General features: G+C 34.2%; 1 protein-coding gene across 5 annotated transcripts in view; it reads right to left on the bottom strand.

Moving 5' to 3' along the window:
- The window catches only part of TCF12 (transcription factor 12), a 368629-nt gene that overhangs the window by 189292 nt on the left and 162902 nt on the right, over window positions 1-16435 (bottom strand). For all 5 annotated transcript variants that reach the window (XM_045822244.1, XM_045822243.1, XM_045822246.1 and 2 more), the window contains one exon: window positions 8547-8649. In XM_045822244.1, the coding sequence (XP_045678200.1) occupies window positions 8547-8649 (103 nt within the window). The remainder of the gene's footprint in view (window positions 1-8546; window positions 8650-16435) is intronic.

The raw sequence follows: 16435 nt of genomic DNA, 5'->3' as shown, positions 1-16435 counted from the left end.
TGCATATGGCAATAGCCAACACTACTGTTTTCAAGAGGAAAGCCCTAAGATATAGGCAGAATGGCAAGTTCTAGTGTTCATAAAAACACTAACATCCCAAATAACAACAAAACAAACCCAACCTGGAAGTCACAAAAAACATCAGCTCTGAAAAGGCTATATTTTGTAAGAAAAAAAATAAACTAAGATGTGAGGAAACTACCAAAACAGTGAACTGACACTCAAAATAAGCAAGTGTCTTTCAAATGGCTTCCCTTAAAATTAGAGTCTTATTAAATAACAGCAATATAATATAAAAACCTATACAACTGACTGATGAATGCCATGAATATTTTCTTTTTCTTTTTTAACAAATAGCCATCTTTTTTTTAAAGGGTTTTTTTTTAGACTTTATTTTTAGAGAGGGAAGGGAGGGAGAAGGAGAGAGAGAGGGAAAGAGAGAGAGAGAAACATCAATGTGCAGTTGCTGGGGGCCATGGCCTGCAACCTAGGCATGTGCCCTGACTGGGAATCGAACCTGCGATGCCTGGTTCACAGCCCGTGCTCAATCCACTGAGCTACGCCAGCCAGGGCCATGAATATTTTCAAATAGTAACATTTCTACAAATTGAAATCCAAACAATTAAGGATATGCTTTCCAAATTTTTAAAATTTCACTTTTATTTGGTGCCTAACTAAAACTTGCATAAACATTGTGAGCAGTAACCAAGCTAGTACTAACCCTTCACTTTGAAAGAGGTTCTCGAGTTTCCAGGGTGTGGGGTGTACCAGTTGCACCTCCTCATATTTCCAGTATTTATGACAATCATTAATTTCTCAACACTCCCAAATTGAGAACCACTGAGCTAGATAGGTAAGAGCCATTCTGGCTCAAACATTCTATGAGAATTTTAGTATTTAAGCATTTATGTTTAACAAAACAATAAGAAAACCTACAGTAAATAATTAAAGCATCACTATAACCATAAGCAGTGAATGTGAAATGTTATGGCATAGAAGGCACACTCTGATAATGCCGCTTTGGGACTTTTCCTAACTAAAATAACACCCCAAATTCTTAACTATATATCATGGTGTGGTCCTGAGATTGTAAACATCCAGGAAAACTGTCAAGTTTACAGAAGTTCATTTTTAAAAATCATTCTTTTGCTCTCTAGTAACCAAGCAGCCACAGCCCTTTGTCATCCACCCCATACAGGCAGAACTCAGAATATCCTGAGTTCACATTCACTTGCCTAGACCTACACCCGAACAATGGGAAGATTCAAGGAAGAATCATTTATGAAATCTATGCCACTCACGCACTATAAAACCATGAAGATCAGAAAAGTTTACTTTTGATCACAAGGCACATACACAGGAGTGATAATAAATAAATAGCTTGGGTAAACAAAAGAAAGGCAGTACTCCTTACATGAGTCCCTAGAGTTATCAGTTTGCAAGCTTGCAGAGTTAAGCCAATGTTGTGATCTTGCAAAAATATTCACTAATGACCAGACACCTTAAAAGAAAATTGCAGTGAAATATCCCTCATGAATGGTGTGGCTATCTCAGGTCCAAGTCAATGGAGTTTTGCCCAATCTTTTGCTAAATATCCCATAATACAAAGCAAATGCAAAAGAAGTCCACTAAAAGTTGAAGAACATGCAAGCTACTCAAAATTTCATGACATGCTTCAAAGTGATGTTAAAGACCCATTTAATCAAACACAAAAAACACCAACAGATTTAGACCTAAATGGATTGTCAGTTAATAACTGAAAAGAAAATCAACAAAATTCAAATGTGAAGTAAAGGAGATTTATGGCAATATTTTATTGCCATAAAATATTCTAAAGAAAAAAATACACCAACAACTCAACAATTATTTCATCCTTTGTTCACTTAAGAATGGCTGATAATATAAATTGTTGTTTATTAATATTACTTTCTAAGTTTAGTTATTTTAATTTTCAAAATAAAGCCTTAATCGAACATTTTTTCCCCTCTATCTTCTGAAATCCTGGCATCTCTTTTAAGTAATCCTATCAAGTAATTCACTACAAGAGTAACTGCATTTAGATACAAGGGACCTAATTCAATACAGGCATACTCTTGAAACTCTGAAACATCTTCCAAAGTGAGGTTTTAGCATTAGTTTAGTCTCTCCCAGAGTGGGTAGGAAAGAAGCCATTAGCGCATCTCTGGCTTCAAAAGAATGGCTATCAAATCCATTTTAACCATGGAAAGAGGCTGCTTTTCAAGAGTATGGGCATGGAAAGGGATGGTGTTGTGAGGAACAGAGTATTATAAATAAACTGCAAGTTTGCACTGAAAGAAAACATTCCTAACCATGAAGATATAATGTATCCTGTAATATGGTAGCCAGAAAGAACAATTTAGAAATACTGAAGTGAAAAATCTAGAAGTAGAGAGGTAGAGACAAGAACACTGCACTCTTACATTTTCCTACTTCTCAAAATTCTCAGCCCAATTTGCCACTCCAGTTTTATCTCATTTAAAGGGTAAAAAGGGAGATCCAATGACAACGTTTGACCCCCTAGATCCAACATGCTTAAAACCAACCTATTCCTAGCCATCTGGAATATGGGAGTCAATAAATACCAATTTTTGTTGAACATAATTTAATTTTTCTCACTAGTAAGAAAAAGTCCTTATACACTGAATTAAATGCTACTCCACAGTAAGATTTTCCCTGATCACTTCTGGCTATGCCTTATTTTAATCTCTTCTGAATTTCTGTAAGAATTTTTTTGGATCACTCACACTCTACCAAGTATACTGATTATTGAAATTATTTCCCTACCACACTAAAATAGCCAAGACTGTAAACAGGCTGAATCCTCTTCACCTTTACATCGTGCCATACAGTGTTTTACATAGTTAAGAACAGAATGAAGGAGAAAAAGGAAGGTATTCAACAATTCCGATTGGTCTAAGCATCAGCAAGAGGAAGCAAAAGACAGAAGACCTAAAACATATAAAAAGGAGCAAATAAACAAATAGGTGAACATGAGAAGTAAAAAGAGGGAAAAAAGCAATGTAGTAGGAAGAAAACATGATCTAAAAATGCAATCAAGAGGGTTGAGTCATTTTCCATGCTTTGGTTTCTTCAAAAGCAACCAGGTCTCTTTCACTGAAGTTTCTCCCAGTGCCATTATTCTGTTTTTGTAAGCAGCAAAAGATCAGAAAATGTATATCAATGATTATATAACTCATATCCTTTCTTGAGACCTGAGGTAATTTAATAAAATGTTGGAGCAAGTATGAAGGCCTCATTCTTATGAAATACTGTCAAACAGTAAGCCATACTGTATCTCCCTAAGCAAATATAATCATTTTCATTATCTCATCTAGTGAAAAAATTTCATGTACATCAAAATTAGAGAGCTTTTGAAGGCAGTCTTCTATTGTGCTTTGATATTCTAAAAATGGTGATTCTATATTTTTTGTAACTTTAAGGGACTTCTGAATTAGTCATAAATTATGGTGCAGGCAGAATCAAGTATACAAAAGAGGTTTCTTTGAAATTTGATTCTTTGTAATACCAAATATATAGGGGGGAAAAGTGTTCTGGGGTTTAAATACCCAGACAAGAATAAAGAAACCTATTTAATCCACAATGAAATTAAAATAAAATGTAGTGACTATTATCAGAAGGGCACTTTAGACTGAGATAGAAAGAAGGGCAGGACTGAGCAAACAGACCTCAACAGCAATGGAAGGACAGTTGGTTTACTTGTAAGTCAAATACTTATAAAAAGAGGTTTAACATAATATGCTTGAAAAACTGTGTCCAACTTTAAATTAGCTAAGATACCTAAAATGAATTATAAAAATATATACAGCAATATTAATGACATTGTGTAACTTCACATTGCAGAGAACTTTCAAATATTACGTTTTAGTCTTCCCTTAAAATAACTTAACAAGCATTTTCCAGTGGGTGGTCTATGGAAAGCAAGTTCTTCAGAGGCTCATGATGCTTTTTACAGAAAGGCTCTGTATGACATTTGAATCTGGGATGTGATGGGCTAAACAATGTTAAATAGGCTTTTTTTCTTTTTTCCCCCAGAGTCTTCAATATTCTAAAGTATAATCTGAATCTCTTAAGAGGGAATACATAATATACAATGTTTTCCCAAGTTACTGTCACTACAAAACCTTTTTCTCATGGTCATCTCTCAAAACCAGTGTCTCCATAATTATAGCTTAGAAAATGCTGAGCTAGTAAAATCCTGGGAGCATTATATGGAAGGAATAAGTACCTTATAGACTTAATGTGCCTAAGGGAAAGAACACTGGACTAGACATCAGGAGACATGGGTTCGATATTTAGTTTTGTCAATTACTGGCTCTATAATGTCAGGAAAAAACAATTTTCGGGTGCCTTGGTTTTATCATTTGCAAAATAGCAATTATAATTCTAGTTGCAGCCTTTGTCAGGGTTAAAAATGTTAGATACATTGGATTACAAAATTCTAGAGCTGCAGAGGATCTTTGAGACTACCAAGCAGTACCCTATCAGAAAGGTAAAGTTTACCAAAATCCAGATCACTTAACTCTCAGCCCTGAATTTTTTCTTGTATCACCAACATGTTCTTAAAGTGTTTCATTCTTTAAAAGATCTAGAGGCAAAATGGATCTCAGAAAGAAACACAATTGACGATCTCAGAAAAAAAGGTAAATTGAGGGTAGTAGTATCTCATTTTAGTTTCCTATTGACAACACCACCTAAAATAAGCAAAGCTTTCATAGACATGAACGGGTAGAAGGATAAGAGTAATTCATTCCACAATCAGTAGGAAATTAATGGTAGGCGATTCTATGAAATAATTAATTTCTATGTCCAATTAATAAAGTAATCCTATCATCACCAAAAATACATCGAATCAACAAGAGGTAAAGGAAAGCACATATCACTGAAGTTAACAAGGGAACCGAGGGTAGAGAAAGAAAACAAAGCTGGGAGAGGCTGGAAAAAGATAAGACTGTTTGGTGAGACTACTGCAATTCATTGCTGTCAAAGCTTTGTAGTTTTACTATAATAAAGTACAGAACAGTTTGATGCTAATTACTTAGTGATGTGCCAAAGTATGTACTTATTTCAATTTGAAACATAAGAAAAGCCCTTTTTTTTCCTATATTGACAAATCAACTGGATAATTCTGGAATTCACTGAAAAGAAACACTAACTGATCCAACATAATAGCTTTACTTCCTATGTAAAACACTTCAAAATATTTAAATGAATATAGAAATGCATGTTTCTATGGCAAATTGTTCATTATTGATCATTACCAACCCTTGACAAAATTTCTCACTTTTGCCAAGTACAAAAATCATTAACATATTTAAGAGCTCCATCACGAAAGATAGTGGCACTTTATCCACTATTTCTTCAGGCAAATTTGCTTACAGTTGAACATGATACAAAAACCAACATTCCCTAGACATATAATCCCCCCTTTTAAGGGTATTTTTTAATATGTTGCAGCAATGATGAAACGTTACTGCTTTCCTATTAGCTTTAACTGAGCATTTACCATTCACAGCACCACTCAAATATCACCTGTTATGATCAGGCATTAACAGTTCCAAATGTTTCTAATACCACCATGTACATCTCAGCTGTGCTTTAACAATGAAGGCTTTTTAGCCCTAAACTCTCAAATTGTCAGTGCTAGAAAACTGAACCTATCCACTGTAACTCTACCAAGTGCTATAAACTTGCATTTTGAGTATCTAACAGTTCAATTACTTCAGCTCACATCAAGTGAAAATGCCTGTTACTGTGTAACTGCTCTACAATTTAAGAGACATTTATTTCCAAAAGCAAGTTACTGTCATGCAGATTGCTTAAACTAAATTATTAGATACTTCATTTGATCGCTTTTAATTCAAAACATAGAGAAAAAAAGTACAGTAAATTAGATTTTGCTAATGACTAGTGAAATGCTTTTGAACATATCTGCCTAATCTTTTCAGAATTATTTCCCCCTTTCTGACAGGTAAATTAACATTTTTAAGATTGGGTTTATAACTTACAATGAAAACACATAACTCTACCTTATTAACTGTATAATGTAGTTCAGATAAATGCAATTTTTTTTCATTTGTACTGTAAAAGGATCAATCTGTTTATAAATCTGAAGGGTTTTTTAACTTTAAGACTTGGACATGCTGATTTTATACACAGGATATGATGACTGTTAAAAGTATTCTAATAATTACCTGTAAACTCAAGAATGCTCTTATTGTTCCAACTAAGAAAATACTACTTTAGCCTTGGCCCGGTGGCTCAGTCGGTTGGAGCACTATTCCTATGCATCAAAGGGTAGCAGATTTAATTCCTGGTCAGAGCACATACCTAGGTTGTGGATTTGACTACCCAGGTGGAAGGCACACAGGAGGCAACCGATTGGTGTGGTGTTTCTCACATCAATGTTCTTCTCTCTCTCTCACCCTTCCTCTCTCTCTCTCTCCCCCTCCCCCCCCCTTTCTGAATCAATGAACATATTCTTTGGTGAGGTTTTAAAAAAAATTCTGATTTTTCACAATTCAGAGTTAACAGCTTCAATTAAGGAAGTATAGTTCAATCTGAAATTACAAAACCACTGACTATAACTTGCTCTGCCACATTTATTATAAATGAAATGCTACTTAGGGAAAAGCTATACTACAAAAGTAAATTATTTGAAGTGTCGTATCTATTTTACTTTGGTGGTAAGCTCAACAGAAAATTAAAAAAAAATAAACTAGAAAATTTCCTTAGCTAAATGCAAGGATAATTATTTTGTTCTAAATTTATTAAAATAAATTCTGATTTTAATCTGGGACAATAATGTATTTAATCCTGGGATTTTCATTTGCATTTGTGTTGAAGTGAATTGTTATTTTGTATTTCAGCCTTATGGTATACTTAATGCTCTGTCTGGCTTTAGACTGGTAGCTGCCTTAGGCAAAATCCACACTAAAACATCAGACTGTTTCTTCAACACTTTATACAGAATAAGGGAAATAAAGCTGATGCAGAGCAAAACCGTTTATAAAGAAATTGCAGACTGCCAGGATTTTGGATTTGGGTAATCCACTTAGATTAGCATGGTTGTGTCATAAAAGAACAATTCTAAGATCACGATATAGGTCACATTCTTAAGAAATAGCGTATGTAGCCCTGGCTGGTGTGGCTCAGTGGACTGAGTGCCAGTCTATAAACCGAAAGGTTGCTGGTTCAATTCCCTGTCAGGGCACATGCTTGGGTTGCTGGTGAGATCCCGGGTTAGGGGTGTGCAAGAGGCAACCAACTGATGTCTCTCACACACAGATATTTCTCTCCCTTTCTCCCCTCCCTTCTTCTTTCTCTAAAAATAAATAAAATCTAAATATAAAATAAAAAAGAAATAAAGTAATGAAATCAATGTCAATTACACAAAACCTTCCATACTTACATGACGCTGCCAACAACCAGTAAGACAGATTAAATAATGCTTTTGTAATGTGATGAGTGCTAGCATAAGCAGAAGGAGAAATAATGTCATAAAACAGAGATTCTTTTGAATCAGGTTCTACAAAAAGATAAAATCATCATTAAAAAAAGTAGCATCCAAACTGATTTTTAAAAAAAAACTTGGGCTAGCCCTGGCTGGCGTAGCTCAGTGGAATGAGCGCGGGCTGCAAACCAGGCATCGCAGGTTTGATTCCCAGTCAGGGCACATGCCTAGGTTGCAGGCCATGGCCCCCAGCAACCACACATTGATGTTTCTCTCTCTCTCTCTCTCTCTCTCTCCCTTCCCTCTCTAAAAATAAATAAAATCTTTAAAAAAAAAAACACTTTAAAAAAAACTTGAGCTTACCATTTTTGCTTGAACAACTATAAACTTGCATATGAGAAAGATAGAGGGGTGTTTTGTAGGAAGTAAAGGGGAGATACAGAGAATGGCTAACCTTAAAGGTTGTGCCAAAATATAATAATCAGGTTTAGGTGGTAGGTAATATCCTTCAAAGTACAACTTAATTATTGCAGAACAAAACTTAAAATCTCCGATGTGAACCCAAGTGCTTAAAACAAATACTGTAACATCTAAATGTACTACTAAGTTTTAACCAAATAGTGCCAAAAGACAATATTGTCCAATATAAGTAAAATCGGACTAAAATCACTGCTTTGTCCTATTTTTAATTACCACATACATATAACTGCTAAAACAAATAGTAAATTACAAATGTCTCAGAAGCACTTCTCTGCCCCAAAAGCAGAAAACATATAATGCTTGATGTCACAAATACACTACAAAAATGGACAGTTAAAACACTGCTGTTTTCTTTTTTGGTACTAGTGACAATAATGCTCTAAGAGAAGAACCCACATTTCTTAATGCTTACTCCTCAAACTAACTTGAACAGGAAAGATCCCCTTGTTCAGATACCCCATGAAACTCAGCAACTTTATTCTAAATACTTGTGTCCCTCCTGGACAAGGGGATAAAATATAGCTCTGAACAAAGAGGCTTTATGAAGATTACTTGCAAAAAACTGCCAACTTACCCATCAGATTTGAGTTCATGAAAGGTGTTGGGGACAAGCCTTCATGAGCTCCTAATCGACTGTCATTCAAGTGATCACTGTAATGAGGGCTGTCTGTAAAACCCTAGGGGAAAAAAAGAGACCAGAGTATTAAAAAGATTACTTGGCAGTCCTGCTAATTGAGCATAATCATCTAATTAATATACAGACTTACAAATGGTTATTCCTAACCAAGTTCCTTGTCCATTATTTGAAAAACTAAACAGAAGTGCTTCTTTTATGTTACTTTTTAGGTTTTAAGGTAAAAAAAAAAGTTTCTTTATTGATCTTAAAGAAAATTAGCCATGTGATCTCTTTACAGCTAAGAAGAAAGTTCTATAAATCTTTTTTTAAAAAAGGATGAACTAAGGAAATACATTTCTGAGTACTAAATGATGAACTAAATTATGAAATTATGAAAATGTTTATCTCTATCCTTCTTTCTCTGTCTCCATACCCTACCAATAAAGGTTAGGAAATTACAAGCTTTACTTAAAATACTAAAAACAACCTGTAATCAATATGCTAGAAATGAATCCTTTCCTAAATGGCAAACAAATATTTAGCAAAAGAAGATCTGTTTATAATTCCTTTTAATACTGGTAAAAACAAACCATACGACTCTTCCAGAAAGTGAACCATGTAAAAAGGAAAACACATTAAAATAGGTGATTTAAGTTAAGAGTCTGAAAAATAAAACTGCAAACACCATGAAAATAAAGCTAAGGTTATTATTTTATAATAGCTGTTATTAACTTTCCCTTTATAACTTAAAACATGTTTTTAAAAGCAAAGAAGGAAAAAGGACTAAAATCGGACTCTGAAAAAGGATACTAAAGTTTACAAATAAAATGTTACAAAAGTTTTGTGGGTTAGAAACTGTTCTTGTTCTCAAACTCATACATACTAATTTGAGCATCACCTCTAAAATCGTATTGATAAGGCTTTTAACCCTACTTAATTAAAACTGCAGATGATACCTACCCTTCTGCCAACTTAAAACAATGTTAGTAAACATGAGAAAAATTAACAAGAGGCCCAAACAAGAAAGAAAACTGCTCTACTCACAGAAACCAGAAACCACCCAGAATCCCCTGGGACTATAAAATCATCAATCACTGAACATTTATCACTACCCAGACTGCAGAATAACATTCAAGAAGACATTAATGGGGCTGAAACAGGCCTCATTCTCTTTGCAGGCATGCTGTCAGTTCAACCAAAAGGGTAGGAACTGAGGGCTAAATAACTGCCAAATCATTACAATTGCTTATGGATGCATGTCACAAGTCCTTCTGCTGTTCTGTTTAAAAACTAATCTTCTGGGAGTGCTAACTCCCAAATGAATCTTTGTTTCATTTTTATCTACTTTAGAATTACTGATACACATGTGACAGACATTCAAGAAGAATCTCAGTGACATTTACAACTTGGTTATAACCACCACAAGGGTATCCACTGGTAACCACAATCACAGTCCTGTCCGTCACAGCTACATGCAGCAGAAGCTACATACAGCATAGAATGGCTTCTAGCTAAGGTCACTCCTTAGAGTTTACTTTTGTTGTTTAAAACTTAACACTCCTGAAGTGCTCGGTAACACACTGCTATCTCACATATACCTGAGTATTTCTCTCTGCCACTCCCTCTCACTGCCATTCTTAGGCATACGATCAGCAGAAGGTATTAAAACCTACAAAACACTCAATGAAACATTGTTTATCATCATTAAACAATGCTATTACTCAAGAAAAATTCACATTTCATTTGAATGCTAAAGGAATAATAATAGATTAATTTTGTATGCTCTCAGTTCCCTTATTTTTGAAAAAAGATAAGAAAAAGAACTTTTCCTTTAGGATTACAAAAATAAAATCACTTTAGTTTTTTTAACTACATTCTAAAGCACAAATGTACAAATAAATGTAAGTTTTAGGGCATCATCAAGTGATTGTGTACACAACATATTAACTTGATTGATTACATGAGTAACAGAGGAATTCTATCTCTAAGCCTACATTAATATGTGCTTAGAGAATACAACAATTATTTTACTATCAACCACACAAATTTAATAGTATTGTCCCTATCCATGTGCACCCACATATTTTTGAGTATAATAGAGAATTTACTACAAGGTTATTTCCCAGCCCACTCAAAATCTTACAAAAATTTTTTATGAAATTTTATGAGATTGTCATTTTGTACTACAGAGAAGGAGCCTATGACCTTTCTTCATCATGTACAAACAAGATTTAAATATGGACCTTCAATATTTCTTCATAAATTACATAATACACTATTAAGCAACATATCTTATTTCACTATGGTATAATTTTGCTCATTTAAGATAAAAATTAGAGATTTGAAAAATTTTTCCTACATCTCCAAGTTTCACCTTAGTCCATACAAGTTTGTTGAAAAGCCATAGCCCAAGAAGAAATAGTTCTTCATCCAGATGCAAACTGATGATAGAGGAGGAAAAAGAAACTGAATTTATACATGTTTGTTATAGTTTTAGACCTTATACCAAATCCTCACTTTAAAGTCTAGGCCTGGCTAGTGTTTGAGATTAATTTTGTCATTTCTTCCACACCGTAGTACTAATGATATCTACCCAGGATACAACTGTTGGTGAACCAAGATGAATAGTTACAAAATAATTTACAAACAAACATTTAAATAAAACTGATACAGAACACACGTTCAAGATCAGTTCTAGAAAAGTACACAGATATCTATCAGTCAGTACGTTAATGTGTCAACTAGCTGGGTGATACATAGAATAGTGCTGTGCAAACTTCAGTGTTCATATCAATTGACTAAAGATCTATTTAAAATGCAGGTTAAGAAGTATAAGATCTTGAGTAGAGCCTGAGATTCCACATTTCTAACACACAGGTGATATTGATGCTACTGGTCCACATACCACATTTCTAGTAGCAAGAATCTAGACAATCTGGAAACAAAGATATCTTTCATACATGAGAAAAAAAGCTCAAGCCTAGAAAGGTGATAACTAGGTTACACCCCACCCACCCACCCCAACCATATTAAAAACACCAGAAGTTTCCAGATTAAGTATGAATTAGGAAGAAATCCCACAGTTAACAGAAAAACTAAAGCAATTGGAGTAACAAAATATTTTTATGTACATAAACATGCACTCATTCATATAGTGTTAAATACGAGACAGATGTCAAATACAGCTTTAATTTTAAAAAAATGGGTTAGTTGACCCATAGTTTAAACAGTCCACTCTTTAAGTACCACATACAGATAGGCCATGAGAACACAGATGCTCGTAAGTGGCAAAGGTAGAAGAATGCCATTAACATAATGCAGTATGGGCCTGATGGAATATCAGGGGAAAGACAGAGTAATGCAATGACCAGCTAGAATATCAAAGGGCTGGAGAAAACAAAGGGAAGGTGACTGACCTGAAAAAGAAAAGAGTTGGAGTGAGGAGAAAGGCAAAAAGAAAGGAAGCAATTGCTAAGATGGAGCCTAAGTAGGTTGGTGAGTGGTAATGATCAATGAATGCTATTCCAATTTTAGAATATTAAGGAAGTAAACCAGTGAAATCATTAAATACAGAGCTATCATGGTGTGTATTTTAAATTGATAGAGCATGACTGTGCTAATAAAAGTAGTCAAACCTGACCCCCAGGGGCTTTTCATTAAGACCTTGAATTCTGTACAATGGTTTTACCATGAAAATAACCATTAATGAAAATGAGATTTTTAATACATGAGAGATGATCAACACTACATTATGAAGGATAGAACAATACTACCAGAACCATCTATCATAGTAGCTTTTTAGCCACAGATTGCTACTAACCACAAAAATATTTCTAAGTATACCCTAAAAATTACTGTTTCTGTCTTACAATAAAAATGGAAAGCACTCAAAGGATTAGTAACTGATAAAATCAGTTGATTCATAGATTATAAAACCGTTCAAATTTATACTTAAAATCTGTCTAAATTTAATTTGTGAATCTTAATCAGTTTCATTTATGAATACATAACTTTATAAAAGCTTTGATATTATTAAATGTGTTCTATATAATGCATTTCATACTTTTCTTTATGCTCATCTTATGGTACAGAATTTAGAAATGTTAATGCCTGCTACAAAATGACACTCTACATGAAGTAATTAATCAAAGCTGCTACCATTTTTAAACTAATTTAAACTGCACATAATCAAATCTTTTGTTCTATCACAAACAAAACCACAAAAAAGCACCCAGTATTATGTACATAATAGTACTCTCCTCTGGTTTGTCTCCTCAAAAATAGAAAAATATTTTCCTTTAGTTAATTTTTAAAAAGTCAATTTCAAAAACTTACTTTGCCCAAATAGTAAATAAGGTGTAATCACCAGAGAGACCTTCCCAAATTGAGAATAGACTTACAGTTTTTCTAAATTATGTTGTTATTTCTTTGTATGAAAACCATTGCCTATTTAAAAATATTCCTTCCAATTATTTTCAATAGCTAAAAAGTATGTGTGTGGTGGGAAAGGCTCTTTCAATAAAGATTTACTTTCTCAGAAAAGCTTTTCCTGATCCTGGCAAGACCAAATTGGATGAAATCATTCTGAGCTCCCACAGCAGCAAGTATTTCCATTATATCACTGCTCACACTCAGTGAAATTACCTATTTGACTATCCATTTAAATTATACCATAATTATGTTATAATTGCACAGAACCATGTAGTGGATAAATGTGGAATTTTGAAGCCAGACTGGCAGATCTGAATTCCATCTTTATCACACACTGCAATTGACTTGGAACAACATAATCTTTCTTGCCTCAGTTTCCTTATCTGTAAATCAGGCATAATAATTATACTACCATCATTTCACACGCTGTTGTAAGCATTAAATGAATAAATACATGTAGCAATTGGAAAAGTGCCTGGCCCACAGTAAATGCTAGCCATTATCAGTATCATCTCAGTTACAGATTGTTATGTCTTACAGATTCTGAGAAGACAAGACTGTGTCTGTTTTTTCACAATTACATCCTCAGAACAATGGCTGGCACATACATAGCAGGTGATCAATAAATGACGGATGGGCAGTTTCAACTGCTAAATCTTTAAAATATGGAAGGGCTTTATATATTCTAAAGATTCAATCAGGTTTTCTACAGAATACCCAATAACTAGCAGAAAGAAGGCTGATAAAGTACCAGCTTTTCTGACCAACTGAACAGTAACCACAAAATTTTAGTATTAATAGAGCCTCAACTACTGAAATCCTATAGCTTCTAATGGTCAAAGCCAGTGGAATCAGACAAAAGCCATAAGCTACCAGACAGCTCTACAGAAGCCTGGTTATAAATGAGTGGTCACACCTCAAAGATAAATAAAATGAAAATAAAAATAAGTAGAAACAAATAAAATGTAGAAGAGAAGAAAGTCTTATTATATTTCTTCATATACTCCTATGATAAACTACCAAAATAAACATTGAAATAAGGTTATGTTTTTCAGACAAATCCATGACTTTGTCTCTCTCAGTTAAATACACCTATATAAAGGCAAGTGGGTTGACTTGATCACAGTAGTCTGTTAAAGTAGGGTCTGTATCTGTATCATTCCTTATTCTATTCACTAGTGACAAGCACATTAGTGAGTTCACAGTATATAACTGGTAAAATTTGTTAATTTAATGAATGAAAAATGAACAATGTTCACTGTTAATGAATCAGGTCTGCATCTGAAAAAGCTACCTTGTATTCAATGTATGAAGGTTCTGTTATCCTTTAAGAGGTCAACTGCTAACATATCAATTTTCCTGACAGAATAATGGATTCTGTCACTCATATCTACAAATTCCTAAACAGGAAGAACATTTTATTTCGATTTATAATCCCCAAAGAGACCAGCACAAAACTTTTGCATGTAATTGCCTAAGTTTTTTTTTTTAATTAAAAAAAATTTTTTTTTATTTTACAGAAAGGGGAAGGAGGGGAGAAAGAACAAAAGAAACATCAATGTGAAGGATAAACACTGACTGGCTGCCTCCTGTACACACCCCTACCACGAACCAAAACTGTGCCATTTTGTGCCATGACAGGGAATTGAACCAGGGACCTTTTGGTTTGCCAGATGATGCCCAACTTACTGATCCACCCTGGCCAGGGGGAAGTACCTAAATTTTTCTTGAGAGGATGAATAACCTCTCCAGGTAACTTTTCATTTATGAATGCTAAGAAGTAGCTTCATAGAATTACTATAATACCAGACTGAAGTGCAAGACTTGAATTGTCATGGGTGGGAAAAGAGGGCGAATCAAAATCTTTTAGAGGGGGAAAGGACCCTTAGAAAAATACGATGGATACATGAAATATGGCTTACCAGAAGAGCATGAAATGCTTTTGAACATGAGATCCCAGATGATCACTAAAAAAGTTCACATGGGTTCAGCTCTAAGTTGAACCCAGCCCTGTTCACAAATATATCCAAGTAACTGATAATGCCATCTGTTAGAAGCAATCAGAGTTGATGCTCTCTTGCTCTGGTCTGTAGATTTAGTTGTGTTTCAAAGTTTACAAGCAGAAAGTTTTCTATATTTTATCCATTTAAAATCCATTCTTTACATGGACAAATCAAAACATCTCCAGGCATCACAGGAAAAGTATATTTATTAAAATAGAAAAAGCAAAACACAGTATTGAATCCAGACAATAACATAGAATTTTAGAGCCTTTAAGCCACCATACAAGGTGTGGATCCAACAAAAACCAGAATTATCTTCTGGATGGTGGGCCCCATTAGGAGAGTGTTCTAGGAACCCTCCTGTATCAGTGTACCAGCTGATGTTATTGTGAGAGGCTGTGTTTGGCTCCAGTGAATTTTTTTGAAGACTCTTCCAATGCATATTCCCATTTCATGATGGGTGATTTACAAATGGATGTGCCCACCCTGTTCAGAAGTTTTTGACCAAAAATGGCATGACCACCATGCCCCACCCTATTTGCCCAATCTTGCCCCAAGCAACTAAATTTTGTTTCCCCAGATGAAAAATGTATTCAAAGGGAAAGTTGTGCCAATGTGGAACAGGTGAAACAACAAATGGAAGAATCACTAAAAGATAAAAATTGACAAGTTTAAAAACTGTTTTAACAAACTGCAATAAATTTAAGATTGAAATCATATCAAGCATCTTCTCTGACCACAACGCTATGAAACTGGAAATCAATCACAAGAAGAACACCAAAAGCACAGTACAACATGGAAGCTAAATAACATGTTATCAAACAATGAATGGGTCAACAATAAGATCAAGGAAGAAATCAAAAGATACCTTAAAAAAAATGAAAATGAGGACACAACAATCCAAAGTCTGTGGGACACTGGGAAAGCAATCTTAAGAGGGAAATTACAGCATTAACAGGCCTATCACAGAAAACAGAAGGCTCAAATAAACAATCTAACTTCACACTTAAAGAAACCTGAAAAGGAACAACAAACAAAACCCAAATTGAGTAGAAGGAGAGAAATAACAAAGATCAGAGCAGAAATAAAAGAAAGAGTCTAAAAAAAAAATACAAAAGATCAATGAATATAAGAGCTGATTCTTTGAAAAGATAAACAAGATTGACAAATCTTACCAGACTCACCAAGAAAGAATGAGAAAGAACCCAAATATACAAAATTAGAAATGAAACAGAAGAAATAACAACTGACACCAAAGAAATAAAAAGGATTGTAAAAAAAATTTTATGAGCTATATGCCAACAAACTGGACAATCTCAACTAAATAGATAAACTCCTACAATATACAACCTTCCAAAACTAAATCAAGAAGAATCAAAGAAACTGAATAGATAGATTACACTTAGTGAAACC

The sequence above is a fragment of the Phyllostomus hastatus genome, unplaced genomic scaffold (genome assembly GCF_019186645.2).
Source record: "Phyllostomus hastatus isolate PE091 unplaced genomic scaffold, TTU_PhHast_1.1 phas_scaffold_501, whole genome shotgun sequence".
In the NCBI taxonomy this organism is placed as follows: Eukaryota; Metazoa; Chordata; class Mammalia; order Chiroptera; family Phyllostomidae; genus Phyllostomus; species Phyllostomus hastatus.
This window is presented reverse-complemented; position numbering and strand designations above follow the sequence as displayed.